General features: G+C 38.5%; 1 protein-coding gene across 3 annotated transcripts; it reads right to left on the reverse strand.

Annotated features, from left to right (window-relative positions):
- Positions 1-1,757: 1,757 nt before the first annotated feature.
- On the reverse strand, positions 1,758-26,992 carry DNAJC15 (DnaJ heat shock protein family (Hsp40) member C15). 3 transcript variants are annotated; one of them, XM_059821185.1, is made up of 6 exons: positions 26,857-26,992; positions 19,791-19,842; positions 17,780-17,853; positions 11,038-11,114; positions 6,404-6,474; positions 1,758-3,243 (listed from the first exon to the last, which is right to left on the reverse strand). In XM_059821185.1, exons 1-6 carry the CDS (start codon positions 26,956-26,958, stop codon positions 3,173-3,175), a joined length of 447 nt encoding a protein of 148 aa, XP_059677168.1. In that variant the 5' UTR covers positions 26,959-26,992; the 3' UTR covers positions 1,758-3,172. The 3 variants fall into 3 exon arrangements, with proteins under 3 accessions (XP_059677168.1, XP_059677182.1, XP_059677176.1); XM_059821199.1 differs by lacking the exon at positions 26,857-26,992 and adding an exon at positions 26,591-26,631; XM_059821193.1 differs by lacking the exon at positions 26,857-26,992 and adding an exon at positions 25,985-26,001.

Genomic DNA, 26,992 nt, shown 5'->3' on the forward strand with positions numbered 1-26,992 from the left:
AATGACTCAGATCACTTACTATCCTCCCTCCACCTAAGAAAATGAGGAACAACCCCATCATCTCACTTGTCTCCTCCCAAAATGAAAACCTTAATGATTTTTTTTTGCTAATACATACTGATATACCAATGAAAGGAATAAGTATCCTTAAACGTGCATGAAGTGGTGGCTACTCCTTTAACAAAAAAGTTAAGGCTACTGCATAGGAATAAAGTCCATTATCTTTAATTTAAAGTTCCTTGTATTAGAGCATTAGTTAAATGTCACAAGTGTATTTCTTGTATAGCATATGCCTGTTCACAGGCAGGTTTTTCCCTGCAGCCTTTTTTGCTTTATTCAGTCAAGTTGTGTCATATGTCCTGCTACTCTAATTATCAAGAAATCTCTCCCTTACCTAAAGTTAGTATTGGCTTTCAGGGTCAACTTAAACTTTTTAAATCTATTTTTAATGAAAAGTAAGGGAATTGTGATGAAGTGGGAAGAACCGGATTTAAAAAAAAAAAAAAAATCACATTCTTTCTTCCTTTCAAGGAAAAATCCATATAATCTAGACATCCACCACTGAATGAACATACAAATGCACATTCCAGAGGATAATATGAGGTTGGATGCTTTAATTATTTAACTGCTTTTAGCCACTTTCCTCTGGCTAAATAACCTAGGAAATGGGTATCTAAATTTTATAATTCACAGAATCACAGAATCACTAAGGTTGGAAAAGACCTGTAAGATCATCAAGTCCAACCATCAACCCAACACCACCATGCCCACTAAACCATGTCCCACAATGCTACGTCCACATGTCCCTTGAATGCCTCCAGTGAGGGTGACTCCATCACTTCCCTGGGCAGCCTGTTCCAGTGCTTCACCACACTCTCAGTAAAGAAAGTTTTCCTAATATCCAGCCTAAACCTCCCCTGGCACAACTTGAGGCTGTTTCCTCTTGTCCTGTCACTCGTCACTTGGGAGAAGAGACCAACACCCACCTCTCTGCAACCCCCTTTCAGGTAATTTTAGAGAGCGATAAGGTCTCCCCTCAGCCTCCTCTTCTCCAGACTGAACAACCCCAGTTCCCTCAGCCGCTCCTCATAAGACTTGTGCTCCAGACTCCTCACCAGCTTCATTGCCCTTCTCTGGACACGCTCCAGCACCTCAATGTCCTTCTTGTAGTGAGGGGCCCAAAACTGAACACAGTATTTGAGGTGCGGCCTCACCAGCGCCAGTGAGTTGTCTGTTGTACCTCAAATGATACGAGTTTGAATGGATACTAGAAAGTTTTTCAGTCTTGCAATGAATCCACTTGTCGTGGTTTAAGCCCAGCCAGCAACTAATCACCACACAGCCGCTCACTCACTCCCCCCAGGTGGGGTGGGGGAGAGAACCAGAAGAGTAAAAGTAAGAAAACTCGTGGGCTGAGATAAAAACAGTTTAATAGGTAGAGCAAACAAACACCGCGCGGAGAAGCAAAGCGAAAGAAGGAATTAATTCACCACTTCCCGTCGGCAGGCAGGTGTTCAGCTATCTGCAGGGAAGCAGGGCTCTATCACGCTTAGCGGTTGCTCGGGAAGACAAACGCCATTACTCCGAATGTCCCCACCTTCCTTCTTCCTCCCCCAGCTTTATATACTGAGCATGATGTCATATGGTATGGAATATCCCTTTGGTCAGTTGGGGTCAGCTGTCCCGGCTGTGTCCCCTCCCAACTTCCCGTGCACCCCCAGCCCACTCGCTGGTGGGGTGGGGTGAGGAGCAGAAAAGGCCTTGGTGCTGTGTGAGCCCTGCTCAGCAGTAACTAAAACATTCCTGCTTTATCAACATTGTTTCCAGCCCAAATCCAAAACACAGCCCCATACAATCCAAAACACAGCCCCATACTAGCTGCTATGAAGAAAGTTAACCCCATCCCAGCCAAAACCAGCACACCACTAGAGTGTCTCATCTCATCATTATCCTCTTAGGAGAGTTAATTCATCTGCAGCCAACTTACTGGTAGGACTTTGCAGCAGCCAAGGGCCCCAAATAGCATCTACTCTCAGCTGTCCATTAAAATGTGTTCTCTTTAAAGCCAGAGATCCATGGCTTCAGTATTCCCCGAAGCCAGGACCAGGTTGCTAGGGTGCTATACAAGGAGGTGTGTATGATACTTGAGGAAATGGAGCATAATGCAGAGATGTGAGAATTACTGGAGATCTAACCCAGTAAGTCCACCCAGAGCCATAAGCAAAGTGACTATCATCAGGCGTACAGTCCTGTCTGTTCCCTGCTATATCAGTCCTACACCAGGCTGACATGACTGGACTGACCTAGACAACCGCAGCCTATAAAATCCATGCCACGTGGACCTACCTTCTTCAGTCCCACTGCCATGAAAACCCCTGCACCACCCCAGCTGCTACAGAGTAAACGTACTCTGTGACTTGAAGTAAAAGCGTGTCCAAATAATTACTTGACAATTTCAGAGATCTTTTAATATGCAAAAGAACCTAGCCAAAATCAAGACTCTTCCTTCATATCTCCAAGCCCCATAGATACAGCTAATGGAAACTGCAGTCTGTAGTCCTGTTAGTCATTTTGTTCTGAGTTGCACCTCTCAAACTGCACTCATGAATGAACCCTACTATTTCACAAATGAACAGATTCAAGTGCAAGGTGATGCTGAAAACTTGCTGTATGGGGTCTGCCATACTTCCTGTGATTCAATGCATTGTCACAGATTTTCCGGCAACGGTCAAGTCTTCATCAATGAAGAAAAAAACCCCCTATATTTAAGACTATTTTTTAAATTTTAAAAAGCTCCAAAAGTTCAATGAAAGAAGGAACTACTTCTGAAGAAAAACACAGACAGTAGGAGAACATTTTCAAAGCTTGTAACGGATCATAATTCAGTAAAAATACACTAAAATTGATACACAGAATCATAGACTATCTCAAGTTGGAAGGGACCCATAAGGATCATCGAGTCCAACTCCCGGCTCCTTGCAGGAGCATAACTGTACATAACTTCACATAACTGTAAAATATTTCAGTTTGCTTTTAAATAATCTTAAAATTTTAATTATGACAATAAATAGCAACAATCAATGCAGTGTTAAGAAAGTGTGCAGAGCAAGTAGATATGAAAGCTGTTGCACAATGTATCTGCTGAATTTCTTATGACCCGAGGCTTTGGATTTCAGTTTTTGGCAGTGGATTCCAACAAGTCTTTTGCTTCGTTTATTTTTGTTGCTAAGTAAGGTGATCCACCTGAGAAGAAAAAGAGAAAAGGAATACGATTTACACATCAGTATTACGTACCAAACTACTTCACTTGCAGCATCCCTTTATTACTCACTTTTATTAGCTCCTCCTTCCTAAATAGATCCTTCTCCTACAACTGCTTAAAAAATGACATTAATATGAAGTAAACTAATTGGTAAGGAAACATGAGAAACGTAATCAAAGCTTAAGTCACTGAACAGTAACGCTGAACAATTTGTCTCAGAGAGAAGACAGAAATCTGAAATCACTTTACATTGGTGTGATTTAGACTTGCAGTGCATTGTTGGTGCAAACATACGCAAGGTCAGCTGTCGAACATTCATCCAAAGCTAATAGCTATTATTTCCACCCACCCCAAAAACTAAGAGGTAAAATTTTATAAATAATCTTGACAAAGAATCAGTAAGTGTGTGCACATGCACACACCCCACCAAGCCTCTCCTGTGCTAGATACCTGGAATTACCAGCCAGAAAACATCACATCAAAGCTATTTAAACATGGTACACCTTCTAACTTCTAGTCCTGAATGCTATCATTGCTTTACGCTCCATCTAATAATCTGATTACAGTTCAGCGGTCTTTTTTTGTTTTTTTTTTTTTTTTTTTTTTACTCTCCCCTTGAGTGTCAACCATCTGCCTACATTTACCAAAAACAACATTGCAAGGTCTGTATCAGTAACTTACCGCTTACTATAATACACCTATATTTTTTACATGAATATATGATTCCAGCAGTACTATGTACTGAACAGCCTTTTCCAAGGCATCTGTTCAATCATAATTTTTCATTCATCATTTAATTCATTCTATTCTATTCAATTCATCAGAAAAGATAACGATAGAAGAAACACATAGAAGTAGTTGTAGACACATGTGGCAAGGCTTGCTTAAAGACTTCTTTAGGACATTCCTGCAGGAATCCAAATCATTGTAAAGTCATTTCATGGTGTAATAAAACAACTGGAAAAAGTCATGGAGTTCTCTTGTTCATGTTTTGGTTTTGTTTGAATATAACCTTAATAGGTAAGACACACAGGAGGAAAGTGAGGCAGAGCAGGGGAAGGGAAGAGAATTGGCTACTGGAAAACTAATTTATTCTTTTTTTTTTTAAACCAATTGACTTTTTAGCCAGGAATAGGATTTACTACATTGAGTATTGCTTCTTTGAAAGAGTAGACAAGAAGGATCAAACAAACAGTAAAGACTAAAAACTGCAATAAAAAATGTATCCCAAGTAATTTTTAGATGTGCATTGATTTTCTACACGTCTAGAGTGCAGGATCTTAAAGTATATTCAAATCTGCTGGAAGTGCTTTCACTACATTTACATCTGTAAGTGCCATATTAATTTTGTAGTCCTCCAATGAGAGACCATCACGAGATTGCGTTTTCTAAGTGTTTGTTTATAATTAGGGCAAGTCCAAAAGGCTTCTCTCTTCCTCTTTTTCTATGAGCAAATATTCTTTCATAAAATTAGTAACTGATAAATTACATACAATGTATCAATATAAAAACACTTTTAAACTGAACTATGTAAAGGTTAAGAAGCAACCATTTTAGTAGCACTCACTGGGGATGTTATTATGGAAACGTATATATGTTTCTTATTTATTTATTTCTAAGAATTCTCTCTTCAACGTTTGGGATCTTAGATAACATATGTAACTTTAAAAAATCTGTAATTATTGCCCTTTCTTCTATCAACTCCATCTGGTAAAATAATATTTTAAAATAGCATTCTAATGTTGAATATTATTTTTAAAAAGCACATCTGTGCTACCCACAGTCAGAAGAAATCAAGATATATACATAAGCAAACAAGTCTCTCTGTGATGCCACATGTTCAAGATTACTCCAGGCCCTAGCTCTGCAGCTGAAGACATTACACAAGAGTTTTTTTTTCTACAGCCATGCCAGAAGAGCTGCAGGGGCAGCACAGAGGCAAAAATCCCTTCAACTGGTGTTCCTACTGAGAAAATGCTCCATCTTAATAGCACACGGGAGGGCTCACTACATCCATCCAAACCTACACTGTACCCAGCTGCAGGTGCATTACAGCTGTAAGAGCAGGTCGTTAAAATGTACGATCTTCGTAAAGGGAACTGCCTCTTTAGGTCTACTCAACACCCACACAGAGATTCATGGTTCTGGCTCACGTCTCTAAGTACTGCTAAAACAAATTTAGAAGTTCGTTATCAAAATTTTTGACCTAACAGGTACTCTAGTGGTTAAGAGGCCTCTGACTATCATAATGTATTAGAAATGCAGAAAATAATTTCTTTTCTATGTCTGTGCAGCTTATAAATTATAAAAAGTGTAAAAAATGAAAGTGTGAAATCAAGTAAGCGGGACAACTTTAGAATTAAACCGAGGGGTGAAGACAGCAAAGAAAAGCATCAGCTAAACACTTCCCATGGCCAGTGGTCACAGTTATTTTTTCATTTTCTTAGAGTGGGGTGCTGGTAGGGAGCCCTGTAATTCTGTCAAAAAGATATAAAAACCCTCTGATTTCCCCTTTTGACTTCTGAAATACAGTGCAACTCTTCACCATCTGTTATTTTAACGTACAAACAGCAATGAACATATGGGCTTTCTTTCTCAACCAGCTGTAGTGTAGTTAAAGTTATAATAGTACCCTTTCTGTAAGATAAATTTACATTAAAACCTAGCCAGTAAAGCAACAGTGCCCAGCTCTACATTTTTTTCAAGTGAATTCCAGAAAGTCTGAAATTCATCACTGATGTACTTAGTGACTGCAGAACATTTACCCCCAGAAAGTTACTTTCATACATGTGACTGGTCCGTCTCAGTTCAAAACAGGAATGTCAGTTTAATGTAAAAATGTTATAGCTAATTTTTTCTTATTTTTGAATAATTTTTTTTAGAAGTGAGGAAGACTGGTTCCTGAGCTCATAGTTTTAGCTGAAGCAGCACAAGTCTAGAAAAAATATTAAAGAAAGATGGATAAAACTGTGCTTCATAAAGCCTAGTTTATCTGAGAGAAGACACACAGAAGCTCAAGTCTACAAATAAACAACATACTGATTGTTTGAATAACCACACTGAGTGCAAATGTAAACTTAAAGGATCTCATTTAAGCCTCTTCCTTTCCAGGTCTGGTTAAGAAAAGTAATAATTATTTACCTTTATCAGGATGATTCAAAATCATGATTCTTCTATGGGCTGTTCTGATTTTGGCCTTGCCAGCAGATGGACTGCAAAAATAAATTGAAGTGCTTACCATAAATGCCACTGTGCTCAGGCTATAAATTAACAGTTTATACTGGCTTCAAAAATAATTAAAACTTGAGATTTTCACCATCTTGTGGACAAAACATAAAACTGCATCTCCGAGGAAGTAACAATAACAAAGGCATGCAAGACACAATGAGAAGGACATTTTTAAAAAGCCTGTGTATTTGACACATACAAATAACTTTCAGTTTTGTTTTTTTTTTTTTAAATGCAACACATCCACTTATTTAAAATAAAACAATTTTGACCAAAAAAAAAGGAAAAAACACAGCGGCTCTAGGGTGTATCTAGCTGGTTATTCTTATCATTAAATGCAGAAAACACATTTTTTCCTCCTAGAAAATAAGTATTTATATGACCAGTGACAAAACAACAAATATTTAATATTATCACATTTTGTTCTACAATAAATATTTTTATAGTTGCTATAAATAATTCTTCTTTCTGCTGGGGCCTGAAAAAACCCCTGTATTTGTTATTTTTGCAAAGCTGTTCAATGTGTTACATTCAGGGACATGCTGATTAACAAGTGCTACATAATGTTGTTTCCTGCAATGACAGATACATAAAATATGTACTTGGCCTAAATTAAATATGTACCTTACCAGACAAATAACCACTTATGGATGCAGTATGCCAACACAGTAAGGCTATCATATGCAAAAGGATAGTCTGAATGGTTTAGTTTTTTGTAATTTGTTAGCATGCAGAAATGAAGCAGTGTTTTCCACTTCAGGTGACTTCTTAATCAGTGATGATTCAATTAATTAATCTTTTTGTCGATACAGTTTGAAGGCAAGGTATCAGCCTAACTACATTTCTGAGGTAAACAACCTCTAATAATTATTCTGTCACAAGGAAACTGGGGTATGTTGCAAAAATAGTTCATAGAACTGCGTAAGAAAAGAATACTGCAATGGAACATAAAGTAACCCAGAAAGTAAGAATTAAACAGAGGGTGAAAGGCCTTGAACTATATAAATAAAAAAAATGAAACAATTTGTTATCACACAGCGAAAAATAACAATTATCTATATTTTGATTTGTAAAGCTGTTGTTTGATAATAAAAATGAAAGTTGATATACCACGTTTAGAAACTCAGATGACCAAAGCGTAACTGTGGAAAAGTTGCAGTTGCATATTATGGAAAATCATGCAGTTCTACTCTAAAAAGCAACTGTGAAAATGGTGTTTTACATCAAATTTGCTTAGTTTATGAGATATTGCTTATCCCACAGTCAGACTGGTCTCTAAAGATTCCTAATCACTATGAAAAAAAACCTTTCACGTCATAATCACATTTTCGTTGCACTGGTACAGCCTCACAACCTGAGTCACACCAACGTCATGCTGCCTTCAAACATCACCAACTGGCTGAGAAGTCTATCACCTTGGTGGCAACAGTCAACACACTGGAAGGCAGGGCTAACATTCAGGGGGAGAGGCTGCAGGAATGGGGTGACAGGAACCCTTCACGAAATTCAACAAGGACAGATGCAGAGCCCAGCGCCTGGGAAGGAAGGAAGAACCCCTCACGGTGCTACAGGCATGAGAACGCCGGGCTGGGGAGCAGCTCTGCTCAAAGGGACCCGGGGCACCGCAAGAGCAAGCACCAGCAGTGTGCCCCGGCAGCAGAGAAGCACAACAGCCTCCCGGGCTGTATGAACGGGAGCATAGTCACTACGTCGACAGAAGCAGCTATTGTTCTCTGCTCGGCCAACCACATCTAGCTGCTGCATCCAGTTTTGGGACCTCTGTCCAGGAAAGACGTTGGCCAACCACAGCAGGTCCAGCAAAAGCTACCACGATGGTCGGAGGCCGGAGCACTCACCCTTTGAGGAGAGGCCAAGAGACTGGGGCTTGTTCAGCCTGGAGAAGCGAGGGCTGTTGGGGGACCTCACGACAGCCTCCCCAGCATCCATCGGGAGGTCATAAAGAATATGGGTCCAGGCTCTCCACAGTCACGCATGGCGAGAGGGTGACAGAAAATGGGCGCAAATGGCGAGAGGGTGACAGAAAATGGGCGCAAATTGAAAAGGAAGGTGTGGGCTGGACATGATACTTTTTCACCCCAAAGACAGCCCAGCAGTGACACAGGTTGCCCAGAGAGGATGTGCATTCTCTATCCTTGGGAGTCTTTCAAGACCCACTGGCTAAAGTCCTGAGCAACCTGCTCTGACCCCACTAGTGGCCCTGTTTTGAGCAGCAGGTACAACTAGAGACCTCTTGAGGTCCCTCCCAACTTGAGTGGTCTTACGACCATATGATATACCTGTGCAGTAAGCTGTGTTTAAAGATAAAATTAAATGAATGTAAAAAACCCCTCAAACCCACAATGATTAAACCTTAAATACGTTTGTGTTTGTACACTTATACCACATACTATATGCTTTTTTAATGTAATAGCCTATTTTTTGTTACGTCATTTATATTTTAAGAATAATGATTTAAACATTTTTAACTAATGCACACATATATTTTGTCCATTAACAAACAATTAAATATTTCCTATGGAAATGAAAAGTATGGATCTTGTTTCATAGAGGAAATGGTACAATACAGAAAATTTTATTCATTTTTATCTAAAATTTTTACTTATGATGTTCAGACAAATTTTCTAACTTCAGAAGGTCAGCGTTAGGGATTTGATAGTTGTAAACCATTATACTTAGGACAGCTATATTTTGCTAGCATCTATTTTGTCTAACGTTTGGAAAACACTCCTAACATTTTCACCTCCCATGTCATCTCAGACATTCCCCCATCTCTCCCATCAGCAGTTCCTTCTACAGAGTACATCGTTGTTAATATTATTGCTACGTTTATACTGACTTTCAGGAATCAGTGCTACTTCGTTAGAACTAATGCAAGATCACTAAAACTTAAAATTAGTCAATATTTCCAATACAGTACTTTGTAGCTTTGGATACCTTTTACATAGTTTAAATACAAATAATGCACATGCATGTTTCTACCAAAATCCCTGCAATTTTACAAGATGGTTATTAGAGAATAACATCTGGAATGTGTAATGGGCCAATATATTTGAAATTTAAAAGCTACCATTAAATGCTCACCTTTATCATGGCTTGTATTTATATTACCCATGGATACTCGGTACTTAATGAAGAAAGTCTTTGCCTCAAAATTTAATATGACTTGAAAGTGATGACACAAATGACAAGTGTTACAATAATAAGATCAGGGTGTAGACAGATCTAGTTTGTGCATTTTTGCATACCCTGGCATTTTCCGTAACACTTTAAAACTTGCTTGCCTTTAGACATTAAGAACTTTCCTCAAATCTGATTAAGTCTTGATATTTGCAAGACTCAGTCCAAACACAACAAGCAGTGTCACTGTTCCCAGTGCAGACTCAAACTATTAAAATTAAAAATTAAAGGGGACTGATTTCAGATCTGATGAAACTTCAGACATGTACATGAGCAGCGTTCAGGCCAGGCATTGCCTCTGCAAACACACTTTAATGAGCTGCCATGTGCTACTCTAGAGTATCGCTGAATTTGCCCTTATAAAGTGAAAATGTTAATACATTATCAAACTTAAAGGCCAAAGGAAATATTTCTGAAGAGCATTCCTATAAATCTCTTCTTCAGTGTGCAAGTATGAAATATTTCAAATAAATGTAATGTTTTATTTTACAATTTCTTAAAATGAATGCTAAATCTGCATAATTTCCATTATGTTAGAAGTAAAAACAAATAGCACACTGAACAGGATTTTAATTCTCAGTTGTCACCATCTAAACTAATTTCTTCTGGGGATAATTAAAACCATCCTCCTTATCTTTTTTTTTTTTTTTTTTAAACCTTAAAATTCAGAACTGATCTAAACCATAAATAAGAAATCTACTACCTAAGGTCAGATCAGCTCCTCTCATCTGGAAAGCCCTCAAACTCACTGCTGGTGTACAGAAAAAACTAAGGTGTGTGCTACCATAGGCTATCCAAATGTTTTTTAAAAGATCCACTGAAAAATCCATGGAATACTCAGCCTGGAAATTATTTCCCATACCTATTCTAAGTGACAGGTCTCTCCAAGTATTTTTGTTTGGAATATGCCACAACTTTTTAAATCCAAACAAATCAGAGGGGAGAAAGAAAAAAAATAATACTACTGACATGAAAAAATGAGCAAAATTGATTTGTTTTCCTCGTTTATTAATATAATCTACAATATTACTTATCTCAAGGGGTTTTTGGAGACCAGGCCATGTGATCGCACTAATTAGCACAGTATGTGCTATTCTGATTATTTCTAGAGCACCAATTCTCCACTGCAATATGTTACCATGCCTTCAGGCCAAACACAAGTCACATGTTTTATTAGCATTTTATTGTTTGCTTTTTAGCTTAAGCAGAATATTATAATAGTTTATAAGCCATTACAAGTCTTTTTAAAAAAAGTTATGATTTTGGCAAGAGCATTCCACATTCTCACAACATGCATTTTCTTCATTCAATACTTACCAAACAAAAACATATTAATGCAACACACCTACCTTACACCTAAAATAAGACTAGCTTCTCGCCTACTCATTTTCTGTTCAAATCCTCCTTTATAGTATGATGAAAGACTCTAAAAAGAAGAAAGGGAAAACAAGCAATAATTAGTTTCATGTACAAGGTCCCAGGACCTAAATTGTATTTACATGACCTCATTCAGAGCATTACATTCATCTATAATTTATTTCAAAAGCATGGAGTGACTATAAACCAGATGATATGAAAGGACTTCTCCTGAGTGTTAACACATAGAAAAAATGACTTAAAAATAACTCTGTTTTTACAATCTTCTACTGCTAATAAGAGATATTAATAGCTACAAGGATTAAAATCCTGCCTTCAGGTAAAAAAGTCCAGAATCAAAGTACATACTAGCATAGAGTGGTACAGTGTGTGTGTGTGTTGGGGAGGGCAGGGGAGGGAAAGGGGGAAACTTGTTTGGAACAGCTTTGGTACCACTGCAATGGAAAATGGCAAAAGTCACAATATTTTGGCATCTAAGGAATTATGGACAATCACTGGGAAGTGCAGATATTTCTGCAAAGAAAGCAGGTAAAGCAACAGTAAAAGGATAAGAACAGATAAATACAATATACCGATGAAAAGTCAGTATGTTTTTTTCACATGAAGGAAAGTTACATCAAAAAAATATATCAAGAGTTCTTTGAAGAAAACCTGAAAAAATAAACAAAAAGAAACAAACAAAAAAAAGAAGGCTTAGCATAAAGCCACAACCTCTATTTCAGGAAATCACTGAGCTGGAGAATCACAATCACAGAATCACTAAGGTTGGAAAAGACCTGTAAGATCATCAAGTCCAATCATCAACTAACACCACCATGCCCATTAAACCATGTCCCACAATGCCTCACCCACACGTTCCCTGAACAAAGAGAGAACACCGGAAAGTAGCAAAGTATATGGGGAAATCCTAACCAACTTTTGCCTTTACATCCTTCCCTAGACACCAATGAGTGATGATGATTAGATACAGGATCTGGGGCTAGGTGTTTTTTTTAAACTCATTGGCATGTGAGACTTTAGCCACTGTTTTAAGAAGGGGAGAAAAAACACCAGTGGGAAAAGAACATTAAAAAGGAGATGGAGATGACAGTAAATCATTACAACAACTAATTGTCATAGGGAATGGGTTGAAAGTGTATTTGTCAACCATAAATATATTTTAAATTTAGAAAAAAAAAGAAAAAAAAAGTTACTGAACCACCACTGATGGTCAGCAGTGATCTCCTCAATGTAAATGTTTCTATAAGAAGAATAGGGACTAGCCCATTGCTGCACAAATAATAGTCCCAGAGGCAGATGTAGCTCCAAGACAGCCTGCCTTTGGGAACTGGCACACAGAAATCACTGAACAAGACTGAAGTTCTTTCCTCAATGCAAAACTTACCGACTGGGGAAAAATAAGCTTCTTTTATTGCTATCAAAGGGAAGTCTGGCCTGAAAACTTGAGATTGTTTTTAAGTGTTCCTTTTACCTCCCAAGTAAAAATGTGCCTGGTCCTTAATAAAACACTTTTCTCACTAAATATATCCACTCACATTCAGTGAGCATTTTGCCTTACGTTTACACAAATGCTCTCTTACCTAATTTCAAAAGCATTAAAGGACTTAAAGGGCTCTGTCTATGGTATCTAAGCAAAGCCTTTAGTTAAGCTTAGGAGCGACATTCACCCAAAAGCATAGTTCAGAAATACTTCACCTATTGCTACCATGAAGTCACACACAACGATAGAAAAGATTTTTTTGGTGTGCTATGATCTGAAACTAATTTTATCTTCCTCTTCCCACCCCAAACCATACACAAAATAACCACTACCGTAACACTACAAGTACAAAAGCTGAAGCAACTGTGGACATGTCATGCCTACAACAAAAATCTGTTGAGGAACTGCTTCTGTAGCTACAGGGTAAGACAAAACAGGTCTGTAATAGTGCACACCGACATTACAGGTTAGAGTATATAACACTAAGGGAACACACAGGGCTTCTCCAGTCCTCCAAGAGGAAACCATGCTAATGATTTAATGGCCACCAGATAACACCCTCGAGGAGGCAGAACTGCACAAAAATTTGTAACAATGCCAATTACTACAGCCAGGAGAGAAAAGCACACTTTAATGTCCTCTGAAAGATTTTCCAGAACTTCTCCCATAGCAGCTTAGGCGCAGATGGATTTCTGAAGAGGTTAATTCTTCTCTGCCCTTCAACTCTAATACAGGAAGACACTGGTTCACTATTCATGTAGAAAAGAGCAGTATTTGAATTATCTCTAACACAGCTTGTCTCTGTTCTTGATAGATTTAATCTAAAATACTATTTGAAATAAGAGAATAGGGAGGGATGGCTATAGGCTTAAATTCAGAAATATTTTTTCATGTTTTTAAAACCTAATTCCTTGACACTCTTCTAACCTCAGATAGCCTTGATTCAGTTCACTTCCAAGAGGAATGAAAAAAGAAATTCTGTTGCCTGGGTCCTTTAGCACATAAGCAAAACCAGCTTGTTGAATTGGTCATCAAGAAAAAAATATTTTCTTCTCAGAAGTGAAGTACATAGCAAGAATAATCAATTCTTAAATTAAGGTCCTGATCCTAAACAGAACTTAAAGCAAAAGGAAACTACACATAAAAGCCATTTTTCCCATTGGTTAGAATAAGGGGAAGAAACATTGAGTCTCATTTTAGGAAACATGTTGGCAAATTTCTAGTTCCCTAATGAAAAACCTTTTGCACGCTATTCAAATTAAAGCAGTATTTTTTCCCTAGTTGTAAATTCTAAGTAATGGCCACAATGAAATGAAACAATATTCACGACATTTTTCTGTTATGAGGACTCCTCGATGAGCGGGCAGTTCTAGACACTTGATTATTTATTAATCCCAGCTATTGCAAACAGATTTTGTACTGGAAAAATCATCGAAATGAGCTCTCCATTTCTTCGTACTATTTGGGGGGAGGGGCTATCATTTAATTTACTTCATTTCCTTGCATGTTGGTACTGTTTAGCAACTTATGTAAGCAAATTCTGCTTCCTGAACAAATGCTGTTAATAGGTTTGGGAGGGGAAACAGACAATGGCTGGACTTGCTCTGCAAATGTCTATTCACTCTTGTAAATTTTCACAAAAGCAGTCAGCTAAGAAAATCCAATCCATTTGGGCCATGACATCTTCAAGATACTTCTCCTGGCATAGCACAGGGAAAGCATAATCACTGCTTCCGTGCCAGGTAAGAGATTCAGAACTCCGTAACTGAGACCATCCATCATATTACACAAAGTAGTGAATTCTTCTAAAAACTCTAATGTGTTGTTCCACCACCAATACAGTCCTCCATTGAAAGGGTAACAAACACTGGAAGGAAAAAAACCCACCACACAAATAACAATAACAAACTATTTAGAAGCTGTGTTATAATATAACCTACAATTTGCTAAGATCAACTTGAACTTCCTTAACTTCAGTTAGGAAAAAAATTATAAAATGGACTGCAAATTGCATTGTTCTCTGGAAACTTTATTTTCAATGAAGGACAAGAGAGATGGTTGCTACCCTTACCTCTTAATTCAGAACTCTACGAGTCTGAGCAGATTCAGATCAAATAAGGGAAACAATACAAAAATCTCTAATGAAGTGCTATAGAAGACACCCTTTTCTTCTGGAACACAGAATTTTCAGGATTGTGGGATGCTAGTTCTCACAAATCAGATGACAGTTCATTTTGCCTAGAATTGCTGTTTCTATCTTCAGTATCTTCTATCTATCTTTAAACCTTCAATATCATTGATTCAACAAAGAAAGGTAACGAATGCTGTTGAGATGATTTTTTTTTAATTTTATTTCACATTTTAAGGAAATCTTAACATTATAATTAACAGCATTAAGGTCTGTCTGAGGAAGAAAAGCCAAATGACTACTTAGTGCTATGCACCTTCTACTGGCAACAGACTGTCTCTGTCACTATACACAAAAACAAAAGTGTCACTGGCATTTGTGACACCAGTGACAAAACTCAAACTAAAAAGGCGTTTCTCTGGAAACGAGCATTATGACTTGTCATAGAGAGAAAATGACAATGTTTCCTCCTATGTCTTTCTACACTGAAAAAAAGATGGTAGAAAACTTAAGGACTAAATTACAGCAGCATTTACACTTCATATTTAAGAATATATATTTAACTGCCATAAGTTAAATGAGAAGTAGAAATTCAGAATAAAATATAACTCTTCTACTTGCCTTTACTTACTATTTTTGACTAAAAGATGAGTGCAGTTGTTGACTGTACATGTTATTTACTTAGGTAAGTAAATAGAAAGTGTCAAATACTCAAGATACAGCAAGCAGGCATTTTAAATGCTCGCTTCGTAATTGCTCAAGTTGACCTTACCCAAGTCATTTATTAGTGAGCAGGAAGAAATGATAAACAACATCTGGATTACTTTGTGTGACTGCAACCAACATGAACTGTGATTTCTACTGCAAACAGGGGCGGGGAGGGGAGAATTGCAAATGGGGGCAGGAAGAGTGGGGGCTTAGAGAGAGCAAGCTAGCTTTTAAATAGGCAGCTGTCTCACTGTCTCTCAAAAAAAGGAGGTGATGAGGGACAGGGTTTGATTCTAGGAAGCTAGAGTAACCACTGAAAATTATAACGACCAAGTTAGGCGCCTCCAAACACCAGACGAAACCAGCAAAGTACCACTAAGCCTAGATGCTAAATGTCACATGAGATGCTTTTTCCAGGAAGCATAGGTAGAAGTACTAACTGCTTAACTTCCTTTGTTAATATAGTTTAGAGGACAATATGCTGTAAAGAAACATGATGAAAATGCTAATCCACAGATTATACTCAGCTGCTTCAAATTCCCCAAACAAAATCATGTAAATCCGCTAAAATAAGATGTTTGGACAATAAGCACTTACATAGGATCTTTTTACCTAATGTTTTCTCTATTATTTTAAAGAAATATCATAAAAAGGAAATAACTGATTGCTAAGGGGAGAAGAAAAAAAAAACTTGGGAAAAAATACAATCCAAGAAAGTAGTAGCTGGAAAGTAGTAAAGAACAAATAATCTTGGCTACGAACGATACAAGGGTCTTAAATTTGGACTATGATTGTAGAAGAAAAATATTATCACTACCCTCACAAATGTAAAGCTGACAAATACACAGAGTTAATGGCAAACAGGAAGAAAGAGTTTTTACTGCATTCAGCAGATCTCGTCTTACACTGAAAACTTGTATTTTCAAGTTCAGAAATAGAATAGCAGAAGAGAGATACTATACTGGAAATCAACATACAATTCTGGTCTCTAAGGCAGGATGTAAAGGCAGACAGAGGATGCTGCTCCAGGGACTAGGAACAGTAAGAATGCAGAAGCTCCTGCGTTGCTTTTTATGGTTGTTCATGAATTCTGCAGTACTCTGAAAGTCACTGTGGTAAAAATGAGATAGGCCTGTAATGAGCTTGGCTCAGTCAGTATACCAGTATTGAGGGGTACAGTTTCCTAGAACAGACACCTCTCTGTGCAGTAGCATGTCATATTTCAATGTGTTAAAGAGAGTCACTGCCTACTTTCTTATGTGAACATGTCTGAATTTAGACTCTTTAGCCTGTATCTACAAATGGATAAAAGAAATGCTTCCTCCCCAGGAAGCTTGCATTGACCAAGCTTGCACCTTCAGCACATGAACACGAAGTACAAATGGCAAATGAATTTGGACTCTAGCGTCTGTCTATATACTGCAGACAGGCTCTGTGTTGCAACCGTCCTCACATGAATAGGTACAGTGCTAATGATCACTTTAAAAAAAAAAAAAAACAAAAACAAACCAAAACCAACTACCTTTAATATATTTTTCAGGAAATAATAATCTGCAACAACTACTCCCTCAACACCCTCACCCACCAGCATCAAGAGGGGAACTGTATTCCTTCCACTGTGGATAAGTCTTCACAGACTATGAACGCTGAAAGAATACACTGCCACAAGCAGAATTCTACCTCATTGGGAATTACTTTAAACAAACAGGAATGGAACATATTTATCTACCAGAGGACAGTATAGCCACTGAAGCAAAAAGTAAACGCTCTTGAATATTCCCTGCATACGCTCCTCTCACAACACTCTACCTCTTGATTTTTTACCTCATTATTATATTTTTAAATATGTAGGGCAAAACAAAGAAAAAAAAAGTTTGTTAAAAGTTCAAATTAGCTGGGGAAGGAAAAAAGACGACTCATATGTGAACAAGAAAACAAGCTCCCCCATGTCTACGGCAACCTTTCCTAGAAGTTTATCAATTTGTCTTCTTGATTTTTAACACTGCATCTGAAAGAAAAATGACTAAATTCTTTCATTTTTAGCCTCCTGAAATGAAACCGCATGTCATCACTTGGTAATCTCTAGGAATTAGCTATTTTCTCACAGCGCACTTCAACAATTTATCATACAATTCCTAGCAAAGAGTTCTGAAACATGGAACATCACCAGGAAAATCAGAACTGTTTATCAAACTCACAAACTTCTTTTGATATAGCTTCATCCACAGCTATTTATAATATACCAGACAATATGCCAGAACATACACAGTAAGGAGCACCCCTCTCCTGGAAAAAAATAGTCTAAATGGCACTTACGGTATTTAACATAAAAAGTCTCCTTTCTAAATACTTGAAATATAAAATAATAAATTTAGCATAAAGTAACCTCTAAACTTACAGAAGTTGAAATCCGCTTTGCTGTCTCTGCAATTGCCTGCTCCAATGGTTTCCAAAGGTGGAAAGCATAACGACCTGAAAAAGAATGAAGTTAAATGAAATTATAACCAACATTCACTGAAAGGAAAAAAAAAAAAGTCTCCAACTTCTGTTCATCAGCTTACAGCAGAAAGAATTTTGTTTTTAAAAAAAAAATAAAAAAAATCAAAGTCCTTCCTTGTTAATCTTTTTGTCTCTTATTTGCTGTACAAGCACCAGTGCGCTTTACTGCTTTTCAAGATGTTCCCTCAATAGCCATTTTTGGATCCTGCCCAGCTGAAGTCCAACAGTAAACTTGCTATGGTTTACTTTTTTCAATCTTTGTACTATAGGGGGAGGGAGGGGAAGAAGTTGAGTATACTTCATCTAAAAACCTAATCATGGACTGCAATGATCCATTGTGTTTGCTCACAAAATAAATAGGTTTAAATGCATTTCAATATGATAAATGAAGATATCTGCCTTGTGAACTTTAAGAAAAAGGGCAGTATGAAACATTAGCTCTGTATATACATTATTTATTAAATACTGTTCAAAGGTTATGTCTTCAAAAAAAGAAATCTATGTACTACACGTTTCTTGCTGTGATATTGTATGCTTAATCACACATTTTGTAAGTACTGCATTTTTTATTTTGTTACAAAGAGAGGATCTTCTGGGATTCAGAGCCATTCAACTCCCCACTGGCAGTGAACGTCTATAGCTAGGAAAGGCTAGAGGGAACTCTATTAGACTGCATTCTCAGAAGTACAAAGCAGATCTGTCAACTTCAGAATCATGATTTGTGCCATGTTACTGGAGGATTTTCCCTGTAAGTCCTCTCTCCCCAATTACTGTTTTGATTAACTATTCATTAGCAACATAACTTACTATTATATACAGTGGAAAAACTTTTTATAAAATGTGGCTCTGCTTCATTTAAATAGCATCTTGCTTTCATTCTTAAAAATACGCCATGTGTTCATAGGTTATTTTAGTCATCTAAGCCTGTGCCTATGTTAACATAGAACTTAAAACCACTGTTAGAGTATCACTGCTGAAATGCTGTGATGTACTAATATATTACCTCACCTCCTTCTTAATGCTTTCTGTTACCACTTCTTTGCTAGCTGCCATTAATTCTTCACCTCAACCAGCAGAAGAAATTCTAAGGACATTCCTCTTCTGCTTCTATACAAACACATAGATAAACAAGCTGCTTAATGGGTGTACATCAAAGATCTTGTCTTTCCTTCCCCTAGTCAAAAAAACAACACACCTGTACCCACCAAATGCCTGCTGAAGCTTGGTGCAACTTGTTCATCTATTGCATCTGTTCTTGGTGTATGCATTTGCACATAGCTGACCATGGTTGCTTTTATGTGCTGAAAATAATGGAAATCAATTTGTATATTTCAAAACCAGAATAGACCACAGTTATCTAGTCAGAGTAACCCAGAGTATAAATCATGTTAAGCCCATACCCTGTGTTCAGAGTAGAACCTATTTTTCAGAAGAACATACAGTCCAGATGCAAAGAGTTCAGGTAACAAATGATGTACTATGGGAACAGTTCAGTATGATAAATCACTGTAGCCACTAAAACCTTCTATTTTTCTCTGTTTGAATTTGTCAAGCACCACCTTCACATCACAAGATCCTGTTGCACTCTTCTGTATGAAAGAGCCTCCACCTTGCAATATGTTATTAAATAAACAAAGTAAACTTTTCACATTACATTTTGCAGACAAAAGGCAGATGGAACCTTTTAGCTGCAGCCCATAAAATTAGTTTCTCCAGCTGTGACTTTTCAAAAACAATTTTGGAAAATATGTCAAGAGTTTTGAAGGGACAGGAACTATAACTGGACACAATTCTCCATATTACTCTTAAGTGACCTTTCCACTATTTATATTTGTAAAAACTTCATTAACCCTTTTAGAAACAGCAGCTCACAAGTTACAGTTCCACACTCAGCTGGTAATTTCGCTTACCTGCAAATGCAACAGTTGCAACACCAAGTCCAACAGCTATCATAGTTCTGGCCTAAAGCAGAAAAACAGGAATCAGAATAACATGCACATTCTAATTTGAAATATATGCACCTTTTACTTCAACAGCGAGTATTTCTAATGTCTGACATGGACATTTCATATATAATTTACAAGAAAGATAAAAGTAAGTTCTGCATTCCACAGGCTACGTTAGATTTTATAGTTTAGTCCTATTAACCCATGCCAACGCACCAGGTTTAACTTGGAACTACCCATTATCAAATCAGTGAACAAACACTGACAAAGCTGCTCACAGTATGTAATGATAAAAACACAGGCAGACAACTATTCAGGATTACTTGAAATTATCTGTGCAGACTAGTTCAACACATAACAGTAAGTAATCGGTTTATTATGAAAACACGAACAGCAAAAAAAAAACCTGTTTTGCAGAGCCCTTCGCTGGGAATCTCAACACGACATTGCTTGAAAATGGTATTGGAATATTAACTTAGATGCTACGGCCACAAATTCACGTTAGTGTCTTCCATCTTTCACGCTTTGACTCCTGGAAGCCCCAATAAAGACATGAAGCCCAGTAACCTCTTTTCATTACTTAGTGTCAATCACTGGCTGTACTCTTATCTTATATTACAAATACTTGTAAATAGGCAGACTTCTGACAGATTTCAGACAGTGTTTATTATCAGCTAAAATTAGCTTTAAGTCTAACTGGGCTCTTGAAACCAAACGCACAAAAAAGACTTGAACATCCGATTTAGACAATAGTAACTCCTACCTTTACTAACTCAAACCCCCCAGATTAGGTGTATGTATTTTCCTGCACAGTGCCTGAAGAAAGTCAGGCATCTCAAGAAGGACAATAAGTATCTCCATGTTGAACAGGAAGCTGCCAAAAGATATGTAGTAAACCTTGAAGAAGGGACTGACTTCTCACACGTTTGCAGAATTCAAGAAAGGTAATGAGCATTGCAATTGTTGGGGGCACGTCTCCACTTCTGAAAAGCCTACATGTGATCTTTGAAACAAATGAAATAAAGTCATCTGTGGATCTACCTGTCTTATCATATGATAGTTCAATAATGCCTTGAACTTTCCCTCAGGAAACATGAGAAATCAGATTAGGCCTGTTTAGCTTGAATACAAAACATAACAACAGTGAAAATGCTTTTATCACCAGACTGTCTCTTCTATATATGACTGACTTCTGCATTTATCCAGTAAGTGGTTTACACATTTTCTACCAACAAGCCTGACAGCAGGACTTAAAGCCCAAATTTCAATGTGAGTGCCCTAATAACTGGCTTTGGAGCCAAGCTGCCTTTGCTACTAAGATTCTGGGGGGTAAAATTCTCTGTCTTTGATTGTACCATTTCTAGACAGAGAGGGAGCAGGGAAAGAGTTGGGAAATACAGGTTTTAAAGTCTTCTAGAGCTGGCTTAGTAGAGGCTAAAACACAGGTCGACAACCTTCCCAGCAAATGGACAGTTGTACAAGATGTAGGCACTGCCACCATGCCCAGCGGCTCCAACGGCTTCGGCTCTGAAGGCAAGTGGCTGTGATTGCTGCCTGTAGTATTGAGGTCAGTACAGAAAAAGTGGTAGCCTGCTCTGAGCTCATCTAGAAGAAGCTGTATTCCTCTATATCTAGCTTCTGCATCCTATGCATTTTAACTAAGTACCTACCTCCCACCTACCCAGATGGGGCTATTCTAGCTATTTGCATAACATAATACTGCAATTGCCTAAAGGTTTCTAGTAGAAAAAAAAGAGACTCATTAAACATACTGAAAGTGGAGCTCCAAAGTTAAGACTGGGGGAGTTCTGGCCTTAAAAATCTGCCTGTCTGTCCCATTTTAGTAACCTAACTCTTCCATTTCAGTGTACTCTTTAGTCTCGATATCAGCATTCATTTCTGAATGTAAAAATAATGTAGTAGTTTTATATCTGTTGTTCCTTTCAGTTCCACAAAATTTCCCTTCATCTTTAGACCATGAAAAAATGTAAGTACGTTACCTTAAATGGTAGCAAATATAAAATAGCGAAGCATACAGTTCATCCTCTCACTAAACTCTTTTCGTGTCTTCTCACAAATCGGTTTTCCCAGGATCTCAATATTCAAACCTTCGAAAAAATTCCTCTAATTCCTCTGTTTAGACACTAACCAGAAACAGCCACAACATTTCTGAAAATATCATAACCCTATAGAAATTCTGTATTATTCTGTTCTGTGGTTTGTGACCATGGATTTATATTCAAGACTTTCCTTGACTTGTTCAGAGTGACAGCGAGAATCTTTTACTAAGTCGTTACAGTCAATTAAGAGCTCAATAATGTGGGAAATAGATCACACTGGCAAAAAAAAAAAAAAAAACCCAGTATTTATTAGCTTGTGCTTGTCCAAATTAAGTTATACTTGCTTTGCCACCAAAAAGGTGGTTTAAGTCAGCAGTTTACAACAAGGTATGCAGGTTGCAACAAGGCATTAGCAGCAGACACCTCATTACAGGTAAGGTGAAGCACAGAGACCAGGCTAACAAATAATACCTGGACTCTGTCAATTCAGTGAAGAAATAGTTTAAGTGTTTTTGCACAGTAGTCTGGGAACACAATGTAAAGATCCCTGAGGGCCTCTGACAGAGTCAGCCATGTCCACTGGGATGCATTATTTCAATCTCAGTGGAAAGCTAGCACTGCCTGGAAACAGCAGGTAAAAAGCTCTGGAATGAAGCAGTACGCAGAATCAACAGGAATATGAAGACAAGCCAGAAAGCCAGGTTAAAGTGATGGAAAGCTCAAGCCAGAAAGGCATGAAAGATTGTCCACATTTTGAAGTGAGGTACAACCACCAGAAAAGCTGAGAAATACTGGTTTACGGTAACTCACCTTATTTGCATTATGACCAAGTTAAAGAAGAATCACTTGCCACATAGTAGCAAAGAAGTGATAACACCATACCAAAGCACCCTGAATGTTTGTCATGGGTGAATACATCCTAACTATACACATGTGATAAAAACTGGATTTGAATCGATGTAAGAAAGACTGCATGGTTTGTCTCTTACTGACACAGCCTCTCTCATAAAAGTAGTGGCAACTTCAAGTACTAACCAGTAACTCAAGTCCAGCTTGACTCAGTTTCCTTTTCCACACTCACTTAACTCAGTTGATTATTTAGAAGAATAAGTCAAGGTTAGTCTGGTGCTTCGAAACGTGGAGTACAAAGTGCAAAGCTTTAATTAAATGCACTCCTTTCACGTCAATATTAAATGAAAGCAACTCAGTACCATTGTGGAAGGGTTCACGTATGGCATGCTAATACCACTGTGGCAGGGTTCATGTATGGCATGCTAATACAACTACCACCATGACCATTTTTGGCTCCCATCGCTTGAAAATGCCTTTTATTTCAGACTCGTAAAGGCTAAAAAATACTTACTTTCAATTATGACAGAATTGATCCTCCCCCCCAAAAAAAAATGTCGTTAAGAAATTTCTAAGATGCAGGTTTTAAATGAAAGTATTCTATTAAGATCCAAGAAGGAAAAATAAAGAAATAGAAGATTAAAAAGTAACATCTGTCCCCTTCTTTATGCAATGAATCAGCTCCCAAAGGTTAGTCATCAACCCTATGCTATTCTGCTGATCTCAGTGTTTTAATTTTACTATGTAGCTCAGTTTTCAGCAACAAACCCTCTGAGATACAGAAAACAATAAAACAAAGTTTTGCTAAATTTGCAAAACCTGATTTCTTTTTAATTCTTTTCAGAAATGTGTGTAAGAAAGCACACACATTGGAAAGGCAACTGCAAGACCTGATTTACCAAAGTGTTTGGCAAACAAAAGAGGATAAAGCATATTAATTAACATGCAGTATGTTTAGAGGTATACATCATATACATGTTAGCATACAGAGATCTGTGCCCTAATCCTTTAACAGGCAATTTTCCAGTAGCCTTAATTTTGTAGCAGAAGAAACAGGGAAGAATGAGATTTTCTTTCTGCAAATTTCTAATCCACTGTCTCTGCTAACTTAGCCACAGTAAAAAAAATAACAACTTCTGTAATTCCTGGCATTTCAGCTTCTCCTTCCATGAAGTAGAAAAAAGTTAAACTTAAAAATAATTTCAAATGTATAATTTTAGAATTCCAGCACAACACTATTACATCTGACCACAGGCTACAAGAACCACCTTTATCAATGTTAAAACATACCTGCTTGCACAGGATTAGTATTTTATACAGTGGTTCTTCTAACACAATCAGTGAAAACACCCTTCTTGGTCAAATGGAAAATATTTTGCTCTTCTCACGACTAGCTTTCAGACACACAGCAAGAGCTCTATTGTCTTCTGCCTCAGAAAGCTACAGTGTAATGGAATAAAAAGCACAGAGAAAATAATAGTTTGTTCTGATGGGTTAGATAGCATTTTGTTATTAGTCCATGCTTAATCATGGATCAGTAAAACAGGAAATACATACTTACACTGAAATAAGTACACAAGTGTAAATTGCTTGCTTAACTAAAAACTTTGCTTTAGGAAGGTTTGGTCTGCTGTTTTTTTAGGTGCCATACGCCGCTAAGAAGTACGATACACAAGTATATTAACCAAGTGTACAAAAATATTTCTGAAACTACCTTTTCCCTTAAATAAAAACTCTTGACCTGAGATAAATCATTGTTTGGTATGGAAGCTAGAATAAGGCTTCTGTTCCTCAGAAGAGTAGGTACTACAGCTTATTGGAAGACTGTTTCAGAGCAAACTACCTAATTAACTCTATATGAAGCCAAATACATTTTGAAGTGGGATTATATTATAAGCTATCTGCAACAGCTTTGATTTCATAATCTAATGTTTTCCTTCCAGTCCTACCTTCCTATGAAATATAATTTATTTTCCAATAGTGAATTAAAAGTAATTTCAGCTAGATTCTGTTCTCTGTACTCACCCAAGCCCCACGTCAATTTGTGTCATTTATTTTACAGCAGCCTTTCGGTTTGTATATAAAACTATGCCTAAAGTTTCTGACAGTTTTTCATAGGAAATAGTACCTGAGCAACAGATTCACTAATAGAACCATTACCATAAGGCATTCAAATCAATCTTCTTAGGTATGTATTAATTAACAAAGGTCTCTCACGAGTATCTTTGAGAACAGACTATGCTTCTACTGTTGTTCTTCTGTCACTACAAACTCCAAATGCTTTTGTAACACAACTACAAGAGTAAAAGTGACCAAGATCAAGTGACTTCAGCTAACATCCTGGGCAGCTCACAACCAAGATTCAGGGTAGGATATTGAACAGAAGAACTCTTTCAGCCCAGAGAGATGTATGCTGCTGTTAGACTTTTCTTCTCCTACTCCTTTCCCCTTCCACTGTGGAAAGAAGGCCTCGTTAACCCTGTATGACGTCAGAGGAACAGATGCACAGCACTACAGTTGATCTTGCCATTTCTCTCTGGCAAAATTTTAGAATTTGGTTACATGCAACTTGACCTCCTTCTGAATTCCTTAGTTGGGAATCCAATAAGCAAGGGCACTGTCCCTTTTTCCACCAACTATCTACATAATACCATCTAGAGAAACTCTGAAATAGCTTCTACTGCCAACCACATGCCAACAGTTTACAACGTATATATGACTGAAAAATACTGTATTCTCCATTGAAAGGCCTGGCTAAAGAATAAATTTCAATAGACAATTGCAGCAATCCAGAGTCCAGTCCTCTAAAAACCTACCACAGTCTCTGGACCTTAGTAAGAACCTGACAAAACAACTCACACCAACAAAGGAAGCCATACTAACCCCAGATGCAATTTTTATGCCAGGCAAGTAGGAAGACCCAAAGACTCCACAAAATTCACTAGGAATTTCCTTGCTAGAATTCCACGGAGAGAGTACATGGATGTGACAATAATGAGTTTCAGAGTAAACGTCTTAAGATTACCCAGCTTGCTGCTAAATACACAGAAAGACTCTCCTGGGGAGAAAAAAAAAAAAGTCCTAGACTGTAGTAACAATGAATAAGTAACTTAGAAAATTATTATTTTAAAAATTGTATTTTTTTTTTTTTTAGAAAAGAAAAAGAAATGTTGTAGAGGCAACAGCATGCACACAATAAAGTATGGCAAATAGATATTTAAAGGCTTTTTTAAATGGTGAAATCCTCACCATCCAGTCCTTTAAGCAGTGATCCATGTATTTTTCCCAACTTTTTTTCCAAAGAGAACTCACTGTCCCATGAACTAGCCGAAGTGACCAGGACGAAGGAACGGGATATAGTTGCAGCACCCTTCCCACTAGAGCACGGTACGGCATAGGAAACTTTAGAGGCATTTTGCCTCTGCTCCAGACCCATCCAGCCTCCCCCACACGACGAACTGTGAGATGGGAATTACTTCTCCGAAAGAGAGCCCTACACAACCATTAACGCTCAAGCCTCCGGTAAGGAAACTCGCACAGTAGGTGAAAATTTCACAGGCATCATCTCTTTACGGCGGGGGGACGAAATTTTAGGCCTTGTCCGCTCATGCCTGTGAACGCCGGAGCAGCACAGCGCTTCACGCGGGGGCTGAGGCGCTCCCGTGTATCCCGCTGCCCACGCCGTAGCTCCACCCGCGCCACCAGGGACAGGCACGGCCCGAGGCGAGGGGGCACAAGCCCTCTCACCCCGGGCACCAGCACCCCGACCTCCCTGCCCACCCCGCAGGAGACGGAGAACGCCTGCCCCTGGAGCCCCACCCCCCGACCCGCTGCCCCGGTGCTCACACACGTTACCCCGCGGGGGTGTGGAAGCGCTGGGCTGGGAGGCAGGGCAGGTGGCGGCCTCACGGCCCGGGGAGGCCCAATCGCTACCCGAGCCCACGGGGCACACCCCTGGGCGGCACCAGGCCGAAGGGCGGGCGCGACCCCAGCCCCGGCTCCGCGGGCAGCGGGGGGGTGGGGAGAAGGAGGAGGGGCAGAGCCGGCTGTTGTCCTCCCCTCTCCTCGGCCGCCACTCGCGGGATGCGCTGCCTCCCCCACCCAGCCCCCGGCGCGCTCACCAGCCCTCGGTCCAGCTCGGCTTGGCCCCTGCCGGCGCCCGTAGGGATCCTGGCGTACTCGGCATAGCGCAGGCCCTCGGAGGAGGCCGCGGAGCCTTCCATGATGGAGGGGGGAAGGAAAAGCGCTACAGGTCGT

This window comes from Gavia stellata, chromosome 1 (assembly GCF_030936135.1).
Source record: "Gavia stellata isolate bGavSte3 chromosome 1, bGavSte3.hap2, whole genome shotgun sequence".
Taxonomy (NCBI): domain Eukaryota; kingdom Metazoa; phylum Chordata; class Aves; order Gaviiformes; family Gaviidae; genus Gavia; species Gavia stellata.

What these genes read in the sequence shown, in the direction of transcription:
- DNAJC15 (XM_059821185.1), bottom strand. Translation starts at nt 26,958, where the DNA reads ATGGAAGGCTCCGCGGCCTCCTCCGAGGGCCTGCGCTATGCCGAGTAC. An exon ending in TGCAACTGTTGCATTTGCAG is followed by an intron (nt 17,854 to 19,790) that starts GTAAGCGAAATT and finishes ATTCTTTTTCAG; the next exon opens with GTCGTTATGCTTTCCACCTT. An exon ending in AGTCTTATTTTAGGTGTAAG is followed by an intron (nt 6,475 to 11,037) that starts GTAGGTGTGTTG and finishes TTATTTTTGCAG; the next exon opens with TCCATCTGCTGGCAAGGCCA.